The sequence below is a fragment of the Etheostoma cragini genome, chromosome 22 (assembly GCF_013103735.1).
Source record: "Etheostoma cragini isolate CJK2018 chromosome 22, CSU_Ecrag_1.0, whole genome shotgun sequence".
NCBI classification, from domain to species: domain Eukaryota; kingdom Metazoa; phylum Chordata; class Actinopteri; order Perciformes; family Percidae; genus Etheostoma; species Etheostoma cragini.
In genome coordinates this window covers 3654098-3675668 of record NC_048428.1, presented here as the reverse complement: position 1 = coordinate 3675668, position 21571 = coordinate 3654098, and the positions used below count along the sequence as shown (strand labels likewise).

Here is a 21571-nt window from a genome sequence, read left to right as displayed (position 1 = left end):
CAAATTAAAAGCTAAAGGGATTGTCAAAAACGCGAGAACATTGCCCCGGAGAGGCATATTTTATTTCATTTTTCAATATATTTCAGGAAACAATATACAAAACAATGTTGTCACCTTTACTGAATGTGCGGTGCATTTCAGTTAAAGAATAGATAGTACGGTGGGGAAAAACGGGCCTTTGCAGCTTAGGCCCCTGCTCTTCAACAGTGGGAACAAACAAGGAATAGAACGTGCTAGAGAAAAAAAAAAAAAAGAACCTCTCTTTTCTTAATCAAACAGAGTGACTTAAAGTGTGGAAGTTGCAGGTAAATGAGGCTGAGACTTTCAACAAGGCACTAGCGTATGAACCAAACCTAATACTCCAATAAAATAACCAGTGCTTGCTTTAGTTGAACATCTTTATTACAATACATACATTTCACATTTGACCTAGTGACCTCTTGTTGCCCTGCTCTGACGCAAGAGGTGATCCACATACAACTGCCTGTAACTTGCTGGCGCACCACTGCTAAACTGGGTGCAAAATAAAATGGATTGTGATTTACTGCTCATCACTAAAACTCTTATAAATATAGCCTTTTAATTCCGTGTCCTCTCATTAAAACTCCACTGTGTTTCCACTGTATGTAACTTTTCAAAGGAATGAACCAGTGGCACCAACCTTACCTTATGGATAAATACAATGTTGGAGAGGGTGGAAAAAGTGACCAAAACTTCTGGAACACAAAGAAAAAACTACAAGGAAGGTGTGAAGTGTTGATGCCCTAGAAGAGGGTGTGGCAGGGCAGGGCCGAGGCAAGAGGAGGGTAGTGGGAATGGTCCAAAGCAGCACGCCATCACATCTCTTACAGTTCTTTTAAATCACTCACTTCACCACACCGCCAGGCACTGTTTTTTTTTTTTTTTTTCAGACTGAGACATGCAGGTCCACCAGAAGCTGCAAGTAGATCACTGAACCGTTGTGAGCAGTCAAGATGGGGATGTCAACCACGCCCGAGTACAGTTACAGTTCACCCAGAGAGGGCACAGGAAGATAATCTTAACAGAGTAATCGGTTTACCAATATCTGAGGAAAGAAACTACATTGACACCAGTTTGTTATGCTTAATGCTAGGCTTCTGTGTATATTAATGACTTCAAACATCCTCCATCCATCCCGTTTACGTGCAGGTCACATGCTCAATGGTTCAATGATCTATGAATTAACTAAATGATGCTTTAATTCTGCAGAAAAGTTAACATGAAAGAAAGGCTAGCTAATGAATGTAGCCGCCTAGGCGTTGATTAGTTTGGATGTCAAAAGCTTTGATAGGCATGGCTTTCCATGGCTTCAATCTACAAAACGTATTTACAACATAGATAATAACATCTACAAGAAATCTACATGTTTTCCCACCATGGGTTTTTACAAAACCGAGTCCCACCCTTCCCCTCCAACAGGTCTTCATGTTTTCCTCTTGGTTCTCCCAGCCCGACGGTCCAAAGCCAACCTGACTGCAGCGTCTGTGTGTGGTAAGACTGGGCTCAAGAGGAACTGAACGACTGCTCTCCCTCCAGCTTCCAACTATGTGCAATGGGTCTTCCCCGTTTTCACCAAACCCCCGCTTTAACTCGCAAACAAAAGTTCTCAGACCATGAAAGAATTCTGATTCTTCAACTTTTCAAGTTCTTTGATTTGCTGTCTCAGAAACAGTATCCTGTGGGAAAGCCAAAGAGAATAATTATTTGTGTGTACTGTGTGTACACATGCCAACACGTGCATGCATTGTAGCTCACCTCTGCTCACGCAATGTTGCTTGGATTTCACAGACTCTGACCAAGGACCGGAGGTTTTTGAGCTCAGTGCAGTTCTCAGACATACAGATGCTCCCCATGGTGTGAGCCTCTTCGCGTAGTCTTGATGCCTTGATAATTAGTTTCACATAAAATTAGGTTTAATAGGGGGTTGCCACACATAACCAGATTAGGGCCAGAAGAAATAGTGCTATGTCAGTGGTACAAACCTGCTTCTCTGCATGTTCAGCAGGCCAACCCTGCACATGTTTGATAAGATTCTCATTGAAGTGGGCAGCGAGGGTGGGGGTGAAGGAGCAGGAGGGTCGGGCTGCTGAGGTGGTGGGGGGAGCGGAGGCAGAATTGGAGGTGTTGCTGCTGCTGGAGGACACATGGTTGGGACCCGGAGAGGGACTCCTCTGACTGCTGCAATCAACAAAGGTTTAGGAAGCATGTAAGTATCGGGATATTATAATTAGCAAGAAACTTGACCTTACTGTAAATGCTGACCTTTCACTTTTTTTAAACACACTATTATTCTGAACAAAGCTGTATGTTCAGTACACACACACACACACCAAGTTTTTTTACTCGTTTAAAAAAGGTGGGGCAAATTTACTGGTCGCATATGTGCGACTGGCGACGAGGGCCTTGGCCGTTGGCTTGGTGTGTCAGGCCTTGTACGGCAATTGCAGCTCAATACACGACTGACTGAACGACTGGAAAGAGGATTCTGTAAACATGGTGTTAGACTACAACGGTTTAGGTCCACCTAAAAAACTGCATGTAGCTGCAAACCCAACAGGTTTGAGTGTTTGGTATCAAGGAGTAGAAAACAGAGGAAAATTATACAACTTTGTTATCCAAATGTGGCCAAGAAACTTAGTGCATAGTTTCTGTCACCACCATTAGGAATTCTAAGTAATGACAACACTTTTGGTGCATCCACGACGCAAGCCTTTGGTGATTGCGCACCACCCCACCCTTTCTCCACACATCTGCTAGTTAACCCGTCAAATCCAGGAAGACGTGGAGTTTTCAGAGGAGGTAATTATTTTGTTATTTGTATGTCCTTTTCATCTCTTAAGATGAATGGTGCTGTTGTCCTCTCAGCGATAATGTAAAAATGCATCATTCAAGCTGGACAACCCTATTTAATAAACATAGCCATACTGAGAAATTCAGAGTGTTTTTTTGTGATACCTTTGTATCAACTCATTTGGCAAGGGGTTGAAAGTCACAGATGTTCATTAATATGAAAAACTTGTACACTATAGCTTCAACTGACAGGAGTCAGTTTATTCAACTCTGGACTCTGCCTTTTGTGATTAAATATTTGTGTAAACAGTCTCAGGTCTGACGGCATCTACCAATGGTATGCACAGAGAAACAAAATCTTTTAGCTTAGACCCCTTTGGAAATTGTTACACAAAAACAAACGAATGACTTCAAAACATTAAGATGAGAGACTGCTGAATGAAGCAGCCACTTATTGTTCCATCAATGAACAGCAGATGGTGCCACAACATTACACAACAAAGATATTCTACAGTAAGGAATTAACTTTGTGGGTGGAAATACGTTGTCCCACTTGTTGGCAGATAAAGTAATCTAATCTGGCTACATGTGTAGATAATTTGACAGAAAACATAGTGCACATACATATAGGCATATGGATTTTGCCAGCCATGTCTTAAATATTTTAAACAATGATGGCACAGATTTAGCATCTACTGGTCTAAGACTATTTCAGCACTCAGGGAACCGAATAGGCATTTATTTTATGAATTCATTAACATTTAACACTAACATAATCCATGATGTTAGAATTTTCTCCCTCATGATCCAACAAAACAAAACAAAAAACGACCAATGCTTAGTAAACTGTGATCTATTCACTTCACAAGCTACTTATTTTTGAGGTGGTGAGAGTTGTGTGCTTGTACCTACCCTTGGCGCTGCAGAGTGCGCGGAGAGGCCGTTGTGGCATCATGACTGTGCTGCTTATCGCTGAAGAGAGACTGTTGGGAGATGGGCTGGGAATGAGATGCCTGCTTCCCTGCTTGCGTGCCCACCTAAACACAGCAAGTTAGAAACACCACATCAAGACAAATCCTTGGAATCAAGAAGATAGTAAGCTTGGTAGGTATATTTTGTCAAGCCATCCACAGGGTGGCTACAGGTATTAACAAGTCAAATTTAAGACTTTTTAAGACTTTTTAATACCAATTCTAAATGAAATTTAAGACCAAACTTACGATGGAAATACAAAGTGGAAATATACAGTAATCTTTCCAAGTAAACACAAAATTAACAGTATGGTAAAATGACAATAATCGGTTGAGTTTAAGAACATTGACTTTGTGTGTGTAATGTGCAAAAACGCAAAAATGTAATTGCTGTCCTAAATTATATTATTACAATATTTTCAGAACATTTGGGTCCCTTGAACAAATGGTTATAACATCAAGTGAAATAACATCAAGTGAATATTAAATAAATAATAAAAAACACTGTTCCTTTTGAACAAAAAAAATAATTAAATACCAATTCCAGCTGCTTTTAAAATGCAAAGACTCTTATATGATTTGTGTGCCCAACAGAAACAGAGAGAGAGAGAGACTCAGATGGATGGGTTGCAGTTTGTGGAGGACCCATCATGGAGAGAGAGTAGACAGCAGTGTGTATGAGTGTTTTGCGGTGTGAGAATGTGTGTGTGTGTGTGTGTGTGTGTGTGTGTGTGTGTACACGTATCTATATGTGTGTTTTCAGGTCTCCATGTGACCGATTTTTGTTCAAGTTCTGATGTCTACTCCTGAGCTTTTGTGAATATACTTGTAAAACAATTCATATAATATAATAAACAAAACAGTGACTTGGCACTAGAGAAAGCCTTCCCAAAAGAGTGTCCTTACCAGTTTATAACGATTACACGCACATGCAAATCCAGTTGTTTGCTTTTGGTTTTCTGGTTCAGTGTCTGGTCGAACATATTTACAAACGCACCGTATTTTTAGACTTCTGTTATGAGCTATTTTTTGATATATGTTGCCAATCCAAATTTAGCCACGTATCTGGTCTTGTCTTTACCACAGGTAAACGACTGTACAAGCCTTGAATCTCGAAGCATTGCTTGGAACACTTCTTCAGTCTCGTCATTTGACCTGTATGAATTGTGGCATGTCACGGTCCTCGGCCCCCCCATCACCTCTGCTCGGAGTGTTGGCTTAGAGCCACAAACTGCTCGTAGGTCAGCTGATATTGTTGGCTGTGGATTTTCCATCGTAACACCTAGCGTGTTAGCGTTGACATTGTTGCTAGCGCTGGAGCAGAAACTAGCAATGGCGGGTAGGTGGCGTGCCTTTACGTAGTCTGTGTCTTTTGCTTTGTACGTTCGATTCCACCGCTCTGATCCCAATTTTCCCAAGTTTGAAAATCCTCCGACACATAACGCAGTTCGCTTCATAAGCATTTTCAGTCATCGAACTTAACCAAGGATACTCGTTGTTTTAAAGCCAACACCCGCCCACGAAGCAGCTTGATTGGTTGAAGTGGTTAAGGCTAGGATAGCCGATTGGTCAGGGGACAGGACATGTACAAATGGGCTTATGTTACCGCGACAACGCAGCGCAAAGCCTACCGGAAAAATATCTGACAACAGATTGCCTGCATTTTCGCCGTGACATGACACAAACATATTTAAGACCTATCCAATCTGAATTTAAGACAATTTAATGCTTTTTAAGGCCTTAATTTCATGAAACGTGATTTAAGACTTTTTAAGGACCCGCGGCCACCCTGCATCCATTAGGGCCACTTTTGTTCTCGACTTTTATCCTCGACAACATGCAAAACCTAAACAAAGCAAGATCAAGTATATTTCCTCACAAGAATTAATCTGTCATTTTATTTAATATTTCTGGATACTGTATGTGGATTTTCCTCCAGCTCGCTACTTTTCCCACTTAACTGGATACTGTCCACACTTTGTGTCTTACTTTTGTCTGGGAGATGACAGGCTGCGTGCTGAGGAGAGGTTTAAGGGGGCCAGCGTTGGTCTGTGGTGTGCTGATCCTTGGAGAAACATAAGACCTGGGCGATGAGGCGTCCGATGTTAACGACATGGGTGACTGGTTTGATTGTTGAGCTGATAGACGTTAAAGAAAGACATGTGGGATCAATACAATCTGCTACATATAATACCCAGCAAGTATACCACTATGTGAGTATATATACATTTCTTCAATACATTCTTGAAAGTCCCCCTCCAGAGAGATTAAAGTATGTAAAATGCTTATTATGATTAATAAAAGAGCAGCATGCATCACGATGGCTAAAATCAACAAAGATTCTGCCACAGGCCTACATGTTTGAGATTCACGCCGGTTCTGACAGGAGGCAGCAGTCTCCAGGTGCCTGAGCAGCTGTCTTATTGAGCCCAGACAGAACGCTTGGGAAGCCCCGCAGGTTTGCAGAGTGTTCTACTTTTGTTGCCATCGCAGGCTCGAGGCCATCCAGAGGAACGCATATCCAACCGCTTTTTTCCTTTTTGTTTTTACAATTTAATTTAATTTCAAGTTATTTATAGTTTAGTTAGCAGCATGGAACAGTCATAATGCACACTGCAATGGTTCTGCACGTCTTTCTTTCACTCCTGGTGTTTGGGACAGCATTTTTAACCAGCTACGAGAGCGCCTGCAAAAAAGGGACAAGCTACATTATTTACACCAGGGAAAACTACTTTCCCACTGTCAATTAACAGCCCTGGTGAGAAGACAGATGGATTATCAGGAGTGCAGTGTAATGTTCTTCAGTAAGCCATGGCAACACAGGGATTATCCCAGACTTCCATCGCCACCATCATGGATCACCAGGGACATCAAGGCCCTCCTGAATGGAAATAAATAGGGGGCCTTCAGGAGAGAGGAGCTGAAACAAAGTACCGGTACCCAAAAAGGGCCCCTCCCCAAAGTCTTAAGTGACTAAAGGTACGGATGCCCTAATCTCAGTTTCTGAGCAGATTTGAGCATGTTTTAACTGATGGGGATTCGGCATTCACTTGGTTTACCACACTCCGATCGTGTACATCAGCATGTTGTGATCACCAAAAAAAATGCACCGCCAGACTGCCCGCACTTTCAAACCAAGATGGGCGCGGCCACTCACCAGTGCCTGTTTAGAGAGGTCTCATAGCTTGCCAGCACTTGGTTACAAGTAAAAAAGTTGGTCTTAAATCAACGGTTAAAAAAAGAAAGAAAAAAAGTAGATAACTCCAATTCTCCACACATTCAGCCTTGTATTCCCTGGAACTGATATCGGTAAACAAAAGAAGAAAATCAAAGATTGACTAAGCGTAAGAGGCATCACTAAATTTAGTTTAAACAAAGACAGACTATTAAGCACTAGAGGCATCACTAAGTTTAGAGTTTAGTTTAATCCAAGATTGATAATTAAGTGCAAGAGTCATCACTAAGTTTTCATTGTCCAGCGGTAAACTTTAAACTGTGTATTCTTTGGTTGGGGGTGGGATCCTAAAGAGAAATGTTTGGGTGTTGAGAGAAAAGACTCACTTAAAGTTAAATTTAAGACATATTTTAGTTAGTTACTTTGTTTACTTAGTTATTTTGTAAACAAACAAAAAAAACGGTGGGCATCTCTATAATCCGAGCAAATACAAGTATCGGATCGGGAATCAGAATTAGCAGATATTCAATATTTTAAAAAGCTTATCCGTGATTAGTGACGTACCTAATCAAGCCTGGGATACGTTTAAAATAGGGGTGTAAAGATTCACTGATATGAATCGGTATCCAGTTGCATTGTCACAGATACAGCTGCATGGATACATGGACAACTGCCATGGTCAAAAGGGACCATGATTCGGCCGTTGGCCCGGCTCTAACGTTACGAATTGGTTGAGTGAAACTGCTGTTAATTCACCGAAGCTGCTGCGGTGTGCACAATGCTGTTGAAAGAGACGGTTGTGTCTTTGTGTGCGACTGAGAAAAAAGTTTCAACATTTCTATGATCGTAAGGATCAGCCAATGGGTTTGATTGAAAAAAAAAATAATAAAATGCTGAGTAGACTGCTAGGTTTCCTTTTGGGATTTAGCGGTGAAAGTGGCTGAGAGGAAAACATCACGGATATTGTAAATTGTACTAGCTGTTAGTCATCCATTCATGTGTGTTCATAAACATGTAAATGTGCTGTATTTATATCGCGCTTTTCTGGTCTTAAAGACTACTCAAAGCACTTGTACATAGTACAGGAAACATTCACCATTCACACACATTCATACATTGCCGTACAAGGTGCCAACTGCTCATCAGATAAATACTCACACACATTCACACTCCGATGCGCAGCATTAGGGGCAACTCGGGATTCAGTGTCTTGCCCAAGGATACTTCGACATTGGAGTGCAGGGCTAAGGATTGAACCACCAACCTTCCGATTGGCAGACAACCGCTCTACCACTGAGCCACAGCCGCCCCGCGGTCTACTTGCATATAAACATGCGAGTAGACTGGTATAAGTATACATAGATATGTATTTGAGTCTGTTAAGTATATATCGAGGTTTATGGGTAGTAAGATGTTCAGTTACATTAGCATAAAAGTCCGCTAGCCGCATGCAAACGCTCAAAACAGTATTATTGTGCTCAAATGTATATCGACGTGATACAGTATATGATTATTATTTGAGTGCTAATTTGACATGGAGCGGATGTGATTTGGTTAAGAGTGGTTAGCTAATTAAATTGAAGTTACAGTGTATCCAATAAGCATGTCCTAGCTTTGCTATGCCCTGGACCGTATCAATGCCCATGTATCTAGATACGTATTGTCCTATAAGGGAGAGATGCACAACCCTAGTTTGAATCTCAAATTCCAAGGTGCACAGAAATTTGCCCCTTTAGGAAAGAATTGTGAAAATACTCTAGTGACAAACTTCACAAATACAAGTATTTATAGCCAAGGTCAGACCTTTTAGGGGACATAAACATAGGAAATACACATTTTTGAATGGAGGGGGACATTAAAAGACCATAAGTAATCATAAATGCAAATGAGGACATGGATTTTATGTTAGTAGATGCCATTACCTTCATAATAACTACTTAACTCACAGGACACCAGCCAAAGCAGTCATTATACAACACACATAACTGGCTATATCTGCACACAGAGGTGGAATGGGCATGCTTCTGCATGGGCATTATTTACCTTGGTTGGAGAGTTGAGCAGCTTGAGAGAGGATAGTAGTGATATTGAAAGCTGATGGTCCAGCAGTGAGGATCTTATGGAGCATCGACTGTAATGAAGCTTGTGTGACGGCAGCTGTGAGAACTAAAGAGAGGCATACACACAAACACACACTGATATATTAAGTCTTGCTACTAGAATTATTTCTGCGAAGCAAAACAGTAAATTAGACAGTCAAATTCAGAAATGTGTCCCATGTAAATATGTCCAGTAACAATGTAATTTAGCTTGAACAACCTAGGGTGAAACAGATTGAACATGCATGTTTCAACTAGGTACAAAATACTTTAAGATTAGGATTATACTAGCTGAGGAAAGGATTCCAAACATTTTAATTTTTCAGAGAAATGAAGATATGCAAAATAATTGCCTTGAATATTTCACATCAAAACTATTCACACAGGAAGCAATGCAAATTTTCATCAGTTTTCAATCCACGTTTTGGATATTCCCACCGGCTCTTCAAGTTGCTGGAGACAAAGTGACGAAGATGCAGTGTGAACAGTCTACCTTGTTTCGGGAAACATAATACTGCCTTATAGTTGGCATGACAAAAACAACGTTTTGGAAAAAGAGCAGAGTTAACGTTTAGCGGTAAAGATGTAAAGTAAATGTAAAGTAGCCAAACGGCAGTTTGAGCACAAATTCGTGCTGCAGCTCCTTTGGAGGTGTACCATGCCTTATTTCCTTGACTGCTGGGTGGAGTAAGTGATTAGCTCCGTAAGCTCCTACCTAGGGCTGCACAATATTGGAAAAATCTTACATTGCAATATTTTTCCCCCTGCGATAAATATTGCGATATGAAAAAAGAAAAAGTAATTTTTAAAATATTACATAAATAGCTCTATTTAGAAATAATAAATCATTCTCGACTACTGCGGTGATTTTATAGGAGAAAAAAAAATGGAAAAGGATTTTTCTAATATGAATCATTCTTTGTTAAACTTTAATGCTTTACAATCACCAAAGCAAGTAAGCGCTGTGACTAAGGTTACTCTTCTGAAGTGGTTTTGGAGAGGGAAATTAGGTAGAAATACGCTGGTTGACTAGCACAACACCATTGTATTCATATAATAATCAATCCATGCTAACGTGAATAACACTGACTGCATGTTGCTTCCTCTAAACTTCAGGTTGTGGTCGACTAGCGGGGCCAGCTTGTTAGTTTGATAAATTGATCAGACCTACATGTCACGTGCACTAGCAACAAACTGTGTATCCAAGAACAATTAAATCAGTTGAAATGACAATAGATCAGACACAGACTTCTGTAGTAGATTAGTGCTACATTTCCAGCGCCGTGGCTCCGAACCGTAACGTTAGTTGGGACAGACGGACCCCCTTGGATCTTTAGGCTAACTATATTAGCTTTAGCCTGGCTGATAGCAGCTTTCTGCGGTGGGAAATGGACGGGAGACGTTGTGATTTGTTGCATTCATCAGGTGATTTAGTTTGTATTTGTAGCGAACATGAAACACTGACTGCTGTAGCTTCAATGACTACCCATCAAAACTATGTGCATCCCTGTGTCAGCGGCAGCTGCTGCCTACGGTACTTTTCTACATAGGGAGAGCCTCAGTTCCCATAACAAACCCTGTGGGACTAACGTCACAAACACACGTTGCCCACATGGCTGCCAGTCTTAAAGAGGAAGGGTTGGACGGTAATAATCATGTAAAAGGAGAACGGTGGAAGTTTACTTTTCTATCAAGCAGCAAAAAAGGTTTAGTGTCAACTTTGTAACGTCCTGCAAGGTGACTATTGCAGGACATGATGTGCATGCGCACATCGTGATGTTGATGCTAAAACACAATATTGTTCTGCCCTGCTTCTAGCCCTGTATCGCCCCAAAAGCAGTGAAAGCTAACCTACTGTAAGCTATTTAAGTTTCCTTTGAGTGAAATGCTCAATGAATTAAATTCTATCTGGAAAATAGTGTTGCAATGTCTAGGGTTTTTATTGTGAAAGGTAAAAAAGGAAAGAGTCTATGGCAAACGTTGACTTTGTCAAAGTTGAAAGGAGTAATAATAGCTTGCAGTCTGACAGCAGCTTCTGTGTTGTATTATGATCCGTATGAGGAAACAGTACAATGTAATTGGTGGATGTCTTTATTCATGTTGCGAAAGCTCAGAAAAATCAACCTTGTTTCGGGAAAAATAAAGCTGCCTTATTGTTGGCATGACAAAAACAACGTTGCGAAAAATATATTAACGTGCCATTAATCGCACAAAAGTCAGTCTACATAAAGCTCCCAGCTGAGCTCCTATGAGAAAAGTTAAATAATGATAACATAAGCATTTTGGCTCAGTGGATGTCAAGTTTAAGGTCAGGTTCAAACACCACATCACATCCGGTATGTAATGTTAGCTCCGTGATCTGAAGAACTTACAATGCCTTGTGTTCATTAGAAGTGACGTGGAAAAAGCAATTAATTTTCACATTCGGGTTGGCCAAGGCAAGTAGAGGGAGATTAGCTAACGTAAGCAAACATATGTATTACATTTTTTTTTTTTTTTAAATACATTCAAATAGTATTGATTTTTTTATTATTCGAATTATAGTCGCATTTTTCTTACCTTCATTGATTTTTGCCATATCCACGCTGGCATTGTTAAGCTGCAGGGCGGTCTGAAGTGCTGGGAGAAGCTGGCGAAGCAGTGTGGGGTCCTGGAGTAGTGGGGGGGCTGGGGACTGCATGACTGGGGACACAGGCACGGTGGAGGCAGATGATCCAGGGGGCCCTGATGAGTGGTTCGAGCTCCCTGAGCCAAAGGATGATGATTGGGAGGCAAGGGTTGTTGCAGTCTTGTCTACCTGGGTTGACTCTGCAGAAAGGAGAATATCATTTCATCAACAAAGGTAATCTCACAAATCAACTTTCTCCAGGTGATAATGCCGTTCATTTTTTTGACAACATTGGATATTTATTGATACTGGCCTATGAAAGTAACAGCCTTAAGCAAACATCACATTCATTAAAGAGCGTAATATTGCATAGTATGCCAACACCGGAATAATACTGCAATACCTTGCCTTTGAAAACGGTACAATACCCCATTTCATTATTATCGGTACGTTAAAAATAGCAGTGTTGCCATGACGTGAAGTTGAGTCAACATGGGGCAGTGTGTTAAAATAATTCAAGTTACATGGTCTGTCACCTATTATTCCATTACTTTTCCTGACATTTAAGGTTTTTGCCATTGTATTGTTTCAGTATCCGTATCGAGATATTAAGGCAGGGTATTGTATCAAATAGAGCTCTACCAATATATCGGCGGACTAATATTTTTGGTCGATATTAGGCATTTTCCAAACTACTTGTATCAGCATTTTTAAAAGCCAAATTATTGCTCTTTAAAAAAAAAAAAAAACATGGTACTGATCAATTAAGTGAATATTCAAAAAATAATATAAAAACAGACAAAAACACCTTTCAACCATGTTATGAGTGTTTGTCCACCAGTGGGCAATCTACAACGTCCCAGTTGCCAACACTTTATTTTAAATAAATGTTAAATGTGAAACCAAAATCAGTCATAGCGCAAACACGATTGACCCCATTACACAACGGTTTGGGATAATGACAGTCTACTGCATTATTGTATTATTTTATGTTAACACGCTCAGTCAAAACCCACCGTTGTCAATTGTGAATGATTGTGAACATGTCTTGACAGGATAATAAATTGCATTCATTATGGTTTATTGTGCATTGCTTTACAAATAATGCATCGGATAAAAACTGTAAAAATAATAGGCAACATTTGGTGGCATAGCAGGCCTTAGGTGGCACCCATATGAATGACCTCCCTTAACATGAGTTTGCGATAGTAAGATTTGTATGCATTAATGCATGGAAAGAACCAAGGCTACATTTTTGATCTCCCTCGCACAGAGCTCACAATCAATCATACCCCAAAAAGTTCAATAGATTGGTCTACCTTATTAGCTGTCTTAATTGTGTCACTATATGCAATAACTTCGACTGTTCTCCAGTCCTCCAGACGTGTGTTTTTTAAGCAAATGGGATAATGAGACAAGCATGTAGCTAGGTTACAGCATAAACAAAGTAAAACTCATGGCAGACTCATCTTCTTTAGCTGTCACTGACTGAGACACAAAGTTCTCAAAAACAGTATTAGGTCTGTAAACATTAAACGTCACAAAATTCTCATTTATTCAAAAGGACCTAATATTTGTAATTGCCTTACAAAAAGAAAAAGAGATAAGATATAAGAGAGACTTATACATTTCCATGCCGTTGAGGTACACTTTCATGACGATACGTTCTGAAACATCAGTGTATACATGAAAAATAAGAATAAAAATATACATCTTCAGACAAAAACAAACATGTATTCAACACTGAAACTATTAAGAGATTTGAACAATATAAATCGAATAAACCCTGAGAACTCCATTATCTAGTCCTAATTGACAAATTACCTGGGGGCAACGATATTTGAGAAATAAATAAGTAAATACCAGTGTCCAGTAAGCAGCATTAACTTCAGAAGGCAGCATTATCAGAGAGCTTTGTAACTGATATTTTAACCAACTATGAACATGTTTACCTTTGTAGACCTCCTTTTATGTTGATAGGCACTTATAAAATGAGTCTGTCAGTGGCAAAAAATAATACTGATGTTTTCTGAAAGGTTTTCTGATGTTTTGCAGCAGCAGTCTGGTGTTTAGGTCCATTAGGATGGCTAGCTAGCAATGCCACCAATGTTAAAAATGTTGTATCTTAAATTATGACATAGTCCAAACTTTGCACGCCCTGGGTCCTGGTCTTTCTCAAGCCATGTCTTGTATTTGTCTAAGTGAAGACTTACATTGTTAAAACGGCATTTTCCTGGGATTGTGCTCACAAAATCAACTCAATTCCAAGTCAGAGACTAACAGTAACACTTGCAAAGAACATAATGACAAGTAATGTGACTGCCCAAACATTAATAATATTGCTGAACCAATATAGATTTGTATCAGTTGATCTAAACCACACTATTATAAAAGGAACTGGTGAAGAAAATTGGCATGCCTTTTCCAAAACTTTTTGTCCAATTCTTAAGTCACACATACTTATACACTGAGGATGGCGGAGCGCCCATGCATAGTGCTGGCCTACCCATTGTGAGCAACTTCAGGATTCAGTGTATTTCTCAAGGACATTTCAACGTGTTAACACCTTGTGATTGATGGACAACCTGCTCTGTTCTGATCCACAAGACAGTAACAGAGATTGAATAATTAATCATACATTTTTTTAACTAATTTTTTCATTAATCTTTTTGGCTAGGCAATTAATTATATAAATACATACAAAATGAATTTATATTAGTTGAAGCACACTGGTGAGGATAATGTGTTGTATTAGTGTATTTAACACTTACTAGAACCAGTAAAGCCAGGGGCCGCCGATGCTTGCATAGCCTCCCTTCTGTAGTCCCTGTCTTTGGGAAAACTGTTCACAACCGCAGTCTTTGTTGCCTCTTTTGGCCTTTGTTCTCTGTGACACACAGATACAAATAAGTCATGTATCCATCCTTTACGTGAAACCGATTAAAAACCACATCTGTACACTCAAGACGTTTGAGTAAAGAGATTATAGCTACCTCTCAAGCCATTCTTTGGGCTTCTCCCACTGGGACACCTCTGTCCTACAGTTGTAATAGTATTTTTTTCCAGACGAGCTGATGTGCTCTGACCAGTCGTCACCAGGTTCGTAAGGCTGAAAAGAAAAGCAATTATTTAGAAACAAGAGGCCAGCCAGCTAGAACACAATAGAGTTTGACTGCGTTGAGGGGATGTGATGCAAGAGCGCGTAATGAAATCTGAAATGGAAAAAAGGTATCCATAGGCATGACTGGCATTGTGATTAGTGCTCATTTCCTGCATTTTGTCACCATTTTACTACTGAAACAAAGGCAAACTGGAAATTATTTCATTTAAACACAGACACCAATCCCTCTCTCTGTATACACCTTACCGACACTGTTTAACAAGTGCACATTATTAGCGCGTAAAGCTGCACAATTTGGGAAAATAATCTGCAGCAAATCAACTCCAGTTGCATTGCAGCACCTGCTGTTTGGTGCTGTCAGCTCATCTTTAGGCAAAGTAGTCTCCAACAACAGAGTAAGGCGGAGGGACCGCGGGGAGCAGTAATAATTACAAGCCAACGTTACCTAACTGGCTTCTGCTGTGCTGCGTTGAATTGCTGTCGGACATTTTACAATAACTTCAAAATTAACGCTTAAAATAATCCAGTAAACATGGCTGGGGAATAGTCAGGTTATTACAATATGAACACGAAAAGGAAACACTTGTTACCAGACGGCCGATTGATAAATAATTTATCTCTAAATACATTTGCCTGATCAACATTTCTTCATTGTGGAAAACGTAAGAAAAAAAGAATACTACTAAGACCATACATAAAAAGTTATCAACGATTGCTCTTTTTAACCAAAATACACAATCCTGATTCACGATGACAATAATCGACACTGGAAGTTTTTAAAGACTGAGTGTAGGCAGCAGTGCCATGGCCTTGAAAAAGTGAAATAGCCGCACTATGGCCTTTCAACGTGAATTAAAATAAGCATTACTGTATAATAACTGAATTATAGAATGTAAAACCAACTAGTTTGTTGTGCTGGAGGCAAAGCTCTGCACCAGGGAAACTCAGCTGTCTCTTAGCCCCCAGTGACTTAATCGGTGCGGGCTGACCTAATGTAGCTCCTGTCCCTTAGCAGCAGCGGGGAAGCCAGCGAGGCTGGGAGACTGTCCTAAAGAAACACAGCCCATCAACTGTCAGATCCATGGAAAGAGGTTCTGGAACTGGTTTGTAAAATAAAATTCACTCATGCTACTTAAGGTAGCTCAGCAGGCGGACATAGAGCTCCACCAGATGAACAGAATACACTTTTTTAAAGGATATTTTTTTGGTGCGACCTCTAGCTCACCCACTAGAGTGTGTGCCCCATGTAGGCTGAGTCCTTGGCAGCGGCCGTCGCTACATGTCGTCAAGTTATCCTAGCCATTAAAGTGGGACGTGCAGCAATCCAGTGCACCACCACAACATTACTGCTGCATTGCTTTCCTATTTCCCCAAACGGGGAGCCCGAGGTCCAAATCACAGAACCTTGTGTGTCAAGAATATGGCATTAAATGAATTTGTGTAATTGCGATCATTTTGGCAGTCCACGTAAAGATGTAAACACACTGTTACACACCGGTGGCCCGAGCACACAAGCTGCCACCTGATTTTGGAGCACCATTCACACATTTGGGGTCTTCAGACTGCAGGAAACTTTATATCCAATCTGTGAAGCTAGAGAACGGCAATTGCTACCAGGAAACACTTCAGACTTCTGCACTGGAAAGATGAGGTTTTAGTTCAAACATGTGCCCTTGTGCTGGCGTAGAGCAATTTTTCCCAAACTTAGGGTCGGGACCCAAAATGGGTCGCAGACTCGTTTTATTGGGTCGCCAATCGGCAGAGAACAGACTGAATGCTCAGCATGACCTCAGGATGGCCTCAGAATGGCACTTTCGATAACCGAACCTAGAATAGATCAGCTGGTTGATACCTTCAAACTTAAATTATCTTCTCTAAAGATATCTTCCCATTAAATTCAAGTCTGCGTTATTTAAAAAAATGTTGGTGTCGGCACTGAGGGATGGGAGGGAGGGGATAAGAACATGAGTTGAGAAAGGGGTGAGACACAGAAAGGAGAATAGAGACCTTTTCTGTTTTGTTTACTTTTATAATGGAATAAATATACTTCATATAAATTTAAATTCATGGTTTTGTTTCGTAAATTTGGGTCCCGGGGAGACACCAAATTTCTCTTTTGGGTCTTGAGCTAAAAAAGTTTGGGAACCACTGGCGTAGAGGAAACACTTACCGTGTCTGAGGTCTTGCTGGGGTTAGAATGTGAGTTGGAGCTATGAAGGGAACTGTGGTTGTGAGAATTTTCTTGTGGAGAAAAACTGGTCCCTGCAACAAAACACAAGATGATGGAAAAAAAACATTAGTAACAGCCAATAACAAAAAACATTTCATTTGTTCATTGATAAAGTGCTGGGCAGTACCCCGGTTCAAATTGTACAGGTGCATTGCAAAGAAGAGCGCTATGGCCGTGGTGAACGGTAAGTCAAGTGTTAACGGTTAACCATTCTCACTCATTGTTACTTTATAACAAGTGTAACCTAAATGACACACTGCGTAGTCATTCTGTCCGGTAGATACCGGTAGTTTGGGTTTCAGTAGCCAACAGAAAAAGCGTGGCAGACAATTGCGGATTGAAGGGTCTTTGCTCTAAGTGAGTGAGTGACGTTACTCATGAAATTTACCATGAAGATCAATTTTCTACAACGCTAGAATATGATGCAGAGTTCTCGCTCTCTCTCTAAAGTATACATTTCTTAAGTCATATTTACTTCCACTGCTCGCTTTAATGCAAAGTGTATGATTGCTCGTTTTTGCAACTGACTCATTGAATGGTTTCAGTTAAGAGCAGTAGTTTGTAAATGTATTTTTAGACTATCATTCAGTCTGCTATTATCTGGCATTATTCTCAGCGCGCACACGCACCCCCCCTCATATATTTGGACATAGAAAAGAAAGACATTGAAGAAATTGGACTCTAAAATCTAGAAACTATAAAGATATTTAAGTGATAAATGTCATGCACACTGTAAACGTAAGAGTGAAGTCATCAGTTATTTCCCCCCAGCAAAATATAAGGTAAAAAAACCCATTAGGGTGTCCTCTCCCTGTTTCATAAATATACAGTGGTCTACATTATAAAGCTATTGGTTTAGTAAACTATAATTTGGGATGATTGTACGGTTAGGATATGTTCTTAAAATTGTACAATCTTCCCAAATTATAGTTGTTAAACACAAAAAAAATTAAATAATTTAAGGTGCATGTGTCCACTTTGAAACACATGTACAGCATTTGCAAAATGGCGCCGTGTGGCAGCCTGTTGCAGCAGCTCCTGATTGTATGTGTATTTTGTGTGGTTTCATTCACTTTATTTTATTTATTTTTAGCCTAAGTGTTGAACATCTGTGTTAAGGATAGGGCCTGTACATTTCTGAACTTTTCTTTTAGTTTTATTCTTACTTCGGTCGTATTTTGTAACTTCATGTTACGCACAAGGCAGCGAGACTATTGTTTACACACGCGATCAGCTGATAGTGCTGTGTGGACCTGTGCTGCTGCCGGGGGCCAAACCTGAAATCCCAAAGGAACTACGAAGGAGAGGAAGGAGAGGTTGCAGAGGAGGAATAAAACGTAAGGAAAAAAGAAGAAAACATAAGCCTGACATCCCAGCGATCATTATGGGGAACGCACGGTTTATGGGGAATAAGACTGACGAACTAGCAGCGCTCATCAGAACCCAGAAGTTTGCACATCCCCGACTATGGTGTGACGGTACCAGGCTTTTTGACCGTTCGGGCGGAGAGGAACGTTATAGAAAGCGGTAAAAAGAATGAAGGAGGGGTTGCACTGTATGTGAGTTAAAAGTGGTGCAACCCGGGACATGTGAATGTAAAGGAACGTTTCTGTTAGCCCAGACATTGAACGGCTGGTTGTGGGGTTTCGTCCGTTCTATCTACCGAGGGAGTTGACGTCCGCCATAATGATTGCTGTCTACATTCCACCATCTGCTGATGCAGAGGCAGCTGCTGACGTCATTCACACCACGGTCTAACAACTCCAGACGCAGCAGCTCACGACTTCATTGCTATCTCTGGGGATTTTAATCATGCTTCTCTGGATTAACCCTTCCCAGACTTTTAGACTTTTAACAATACATTAACTGCCCCACAAGAGAAAATAAAACTTTGGACTTTCTCCAGTGCATTCAACAACATCCAGCCACTGCTACTAGGTGAGAAGCTGTGGGCGATGGGTGTCGGTGAGTCCAGTCTCCTTGATCACCGACTACCTGACAGACAGACCACAGTTTGTCCACCTGGAACTGTGTTCTGTCTGATGTGGTGGTGAGTGGTACAGGGCCCCACAGGGGACTGTGCTGTCTCCTTTTCTGTTCACCTTATACACCACAGACTTCCAGTACAACTCAGAGTCATGTCACCTATAGAAGTTTTCTGATGACTCTGCTGTTGGATAAGGGATGGACAGGTGGGAGAGTACAGGGCCTGGTGGATGACTTTGTGATGTGGTCTGGTAAGAATCACCTACTGCTTAACGTGGATAAGACCAGAGAGATTGTGATCGACGTCAGGAGGAAGGGAACGGCTCCGCAGTCCCTTTGCATACGGGAAGTGACGTGGACATGGTGGAGGAGTACAGATACCTGGGTGTCAACATTGACAGCAGGCTGAACTGGAAGATCAACAGCACTGCTGTTTACAAGAAGGGGATGAGCAGACTATTTCCTGAGGAAGCTGAGATCCTTCAGCGTGTGCAGCACAATGTTGGAGATGTTCTACCAGTCTGTTGTGGCCAGCGCTCTGTTCTCCACAGCAGACTGCTGGGGCAGCAGCATCGGAGCCAGTGACACAAACAGACTGAACAAACTGATTAGGAAGGCTGGCTCTGTGACCGGCTGCAAACAGGACACATTTGACGCGAGGGTGGAGAGGAGGTCACTGAACAAACTTATCTATCATGGATAACCCCGACACTCTCTCCAGCCCTCACTGGTCCAACAGAGGAGCTCCTTCTCAAAGAGACTGACAGCTTCAATGCCGCACGGACCGCTACAGGACATCCTTCCTACCACAGGAAATAACACATTTTAACATGTCATCACTGGGTGGTAGAGAAGACTATTGGACACCACACTACTGCACTAAGTGCAACCTGCACAATTGGTTTAGTTAAATTTTAGCATATTATTTATGCAGTTGCACATTTTGTTTTCCCATCCTGTGGCTAAATCCCATTCCTTCGTCTTACCCCTACCCCTAGTTTGTGCGTGTTCACGCGGGACCTAGTGGTGTCCCAATTGTTAGGGATACATACACCCCTTGATAGACCAAGGGGTGTATAGCCCTAGAAACCTAGTGTGGATGCGACCTCACTTGTAAACACACAAGCAGTTTGTGGCTGCCGCATCAACCAGAGAGACACATAAATGTAAGTACTTTTGGCTTAAATAATTGATTTAAAAGTGGTCTATGCAATCCTGTGCATATATACTTGCAACTATGTTCCTAACCGAAACTTCTTAAAAATCGCTAGCTTGCAATGCTAATTGCTAACGCTAACATTGAATTGCACAACAGTCCCGCATTTCTCTGCCTTGAATGGACTGTATACATTGCATATTATATATATTTTAATATTAATGGTCTATGATACATAGCTACATGTTTTACATTTACCGCACTGTATCACACAGCAGCTCACAGCAGCTGATCCACTTTGGGGCTGAAAACGAGCAGCAGTTTCCCCAATTCATATGTTGATGTACTATACATGTTGGTACTGTATTATTGTAATCATTTGTAATTAATTCCTGTTCATGCACTTGTATATTGTTTTTGGTTTTGATATGGGACACTGATGAAATGTGAGGCCAACAGGCTTCAAACTGGTCTGGAATATCAGAACAGCTGTAGTTTTTGTTTGTGTGTTTGTGGTCTTGTGTGTATTTTTTTTAGTTTTACACATATGAGTGCCTTTTTTATGTGTGTAACATGTTAGTTATGGTTCTAATAGTTGATGGTATAGTAACATAATTTAATGTAATGTTTTTGCCTTTTACGTTTAATTTATCGGCAATAAAGACAGAATTTTGTTTTAAATGTTTTTTCTTAACATCAATAACATTCAAATTGGTTGTAACTAAAACAGATATACAACACCATGTAGACAGGGTATACATGTATGTAAACATGATACACGTGTATACATATTGCCAACAGACCTAAGTACTACACAGATAAGAACATCTGCCTCTGCACCAAAGTGAACATAACAGTGTCATATGCAATTTTTATATTTAATAGTTATTTTGTCAAAACCCACACAATCAACAGACAGAGACAGCATCTTGGAAGTTTGGGATCAATACTGTGTGGTGACGTAACCAAGTGGTGTCCCAATTCATAGGGGTATGTTTTCACCCCTATAATAGCTGATTGTATTAATTTGTATACAAGTTACAGATTAAGTCTGGAAATGCTGAGACTTACTTATTGTTTAAATTTTACTTTACACTTACTTCAGGCTGTTGCAGCTAGCTTAGGAGAGAGACTGTATTACACTAGGTGATACAGCCTGAAAAAAAAATAAAAAATGCCTTCTGCATTTTTGTTTTGCTTTTCCCTCCCTACCAAATTGTGATGCCTGAACCGAGGTATGAACCAAACCATGACTTCTGTGTACCGTTAGTATTTTAATGCAGGCTGATAACAATAAGGTAAAACCTTTGCTGAGTGAACAGAAAAGGCACCAGGATAGCCAGGTTAGCTGTACAGAATAAATCTCCATGGTTGGCATCAGCCCTTTAGCAGAACTGATTATCATTGGTATTGG

The 21571-nt window shown here is 40.6% G+C and overlaps 1 protein-coding gene across 1 annotated transcript in view; it reads right to left on the bottom strand.

The window, feature by feature from the left end:
• Positions 1-36: 36 nt before the first annotated feature.
• The window catches only part of waca (WW domain containing adaptor with coiled-coil a), a 34275-nt gene continuing 12740 nt past the window's right edge, over positions 37-21571 (bottom strand). The window contains exons 4-13 of the mRNA XM_034862848.1: positions 16956-17047; positions 14658-14773; positions 14436-14551; positions 11616-11864; positions 9001-9123; positions 5772-5920; positions 3724-3848; positions 2004-2199; positions 1777-1904; positions 37-1697 (exon numbers count right to left, since the gene is read on the bottom strand). Coding sequence (XP_034718739.1) covers positions 1628-1697; positions 1777-1904; positions 2004-2199; positions 3724-3848; positions 5772-5920; positions 9001-9123; positions 11616-11864; positions 14436-14551; positions 14658-14773; positions 16956-17047 — 1364 coding nt within the window. The 3' untranslated portion in view covers positions 37-1627. The remainder of the gene's footprint in view (positions 1698-1776; positions 1905-2003; positions 2200-3723; positions 3849-5771; positions 5921-9000; positions 9124-11615; positions 11865-14435; positions 14552-14657; positions 14774-16955; positions 17048-21571) is intronic.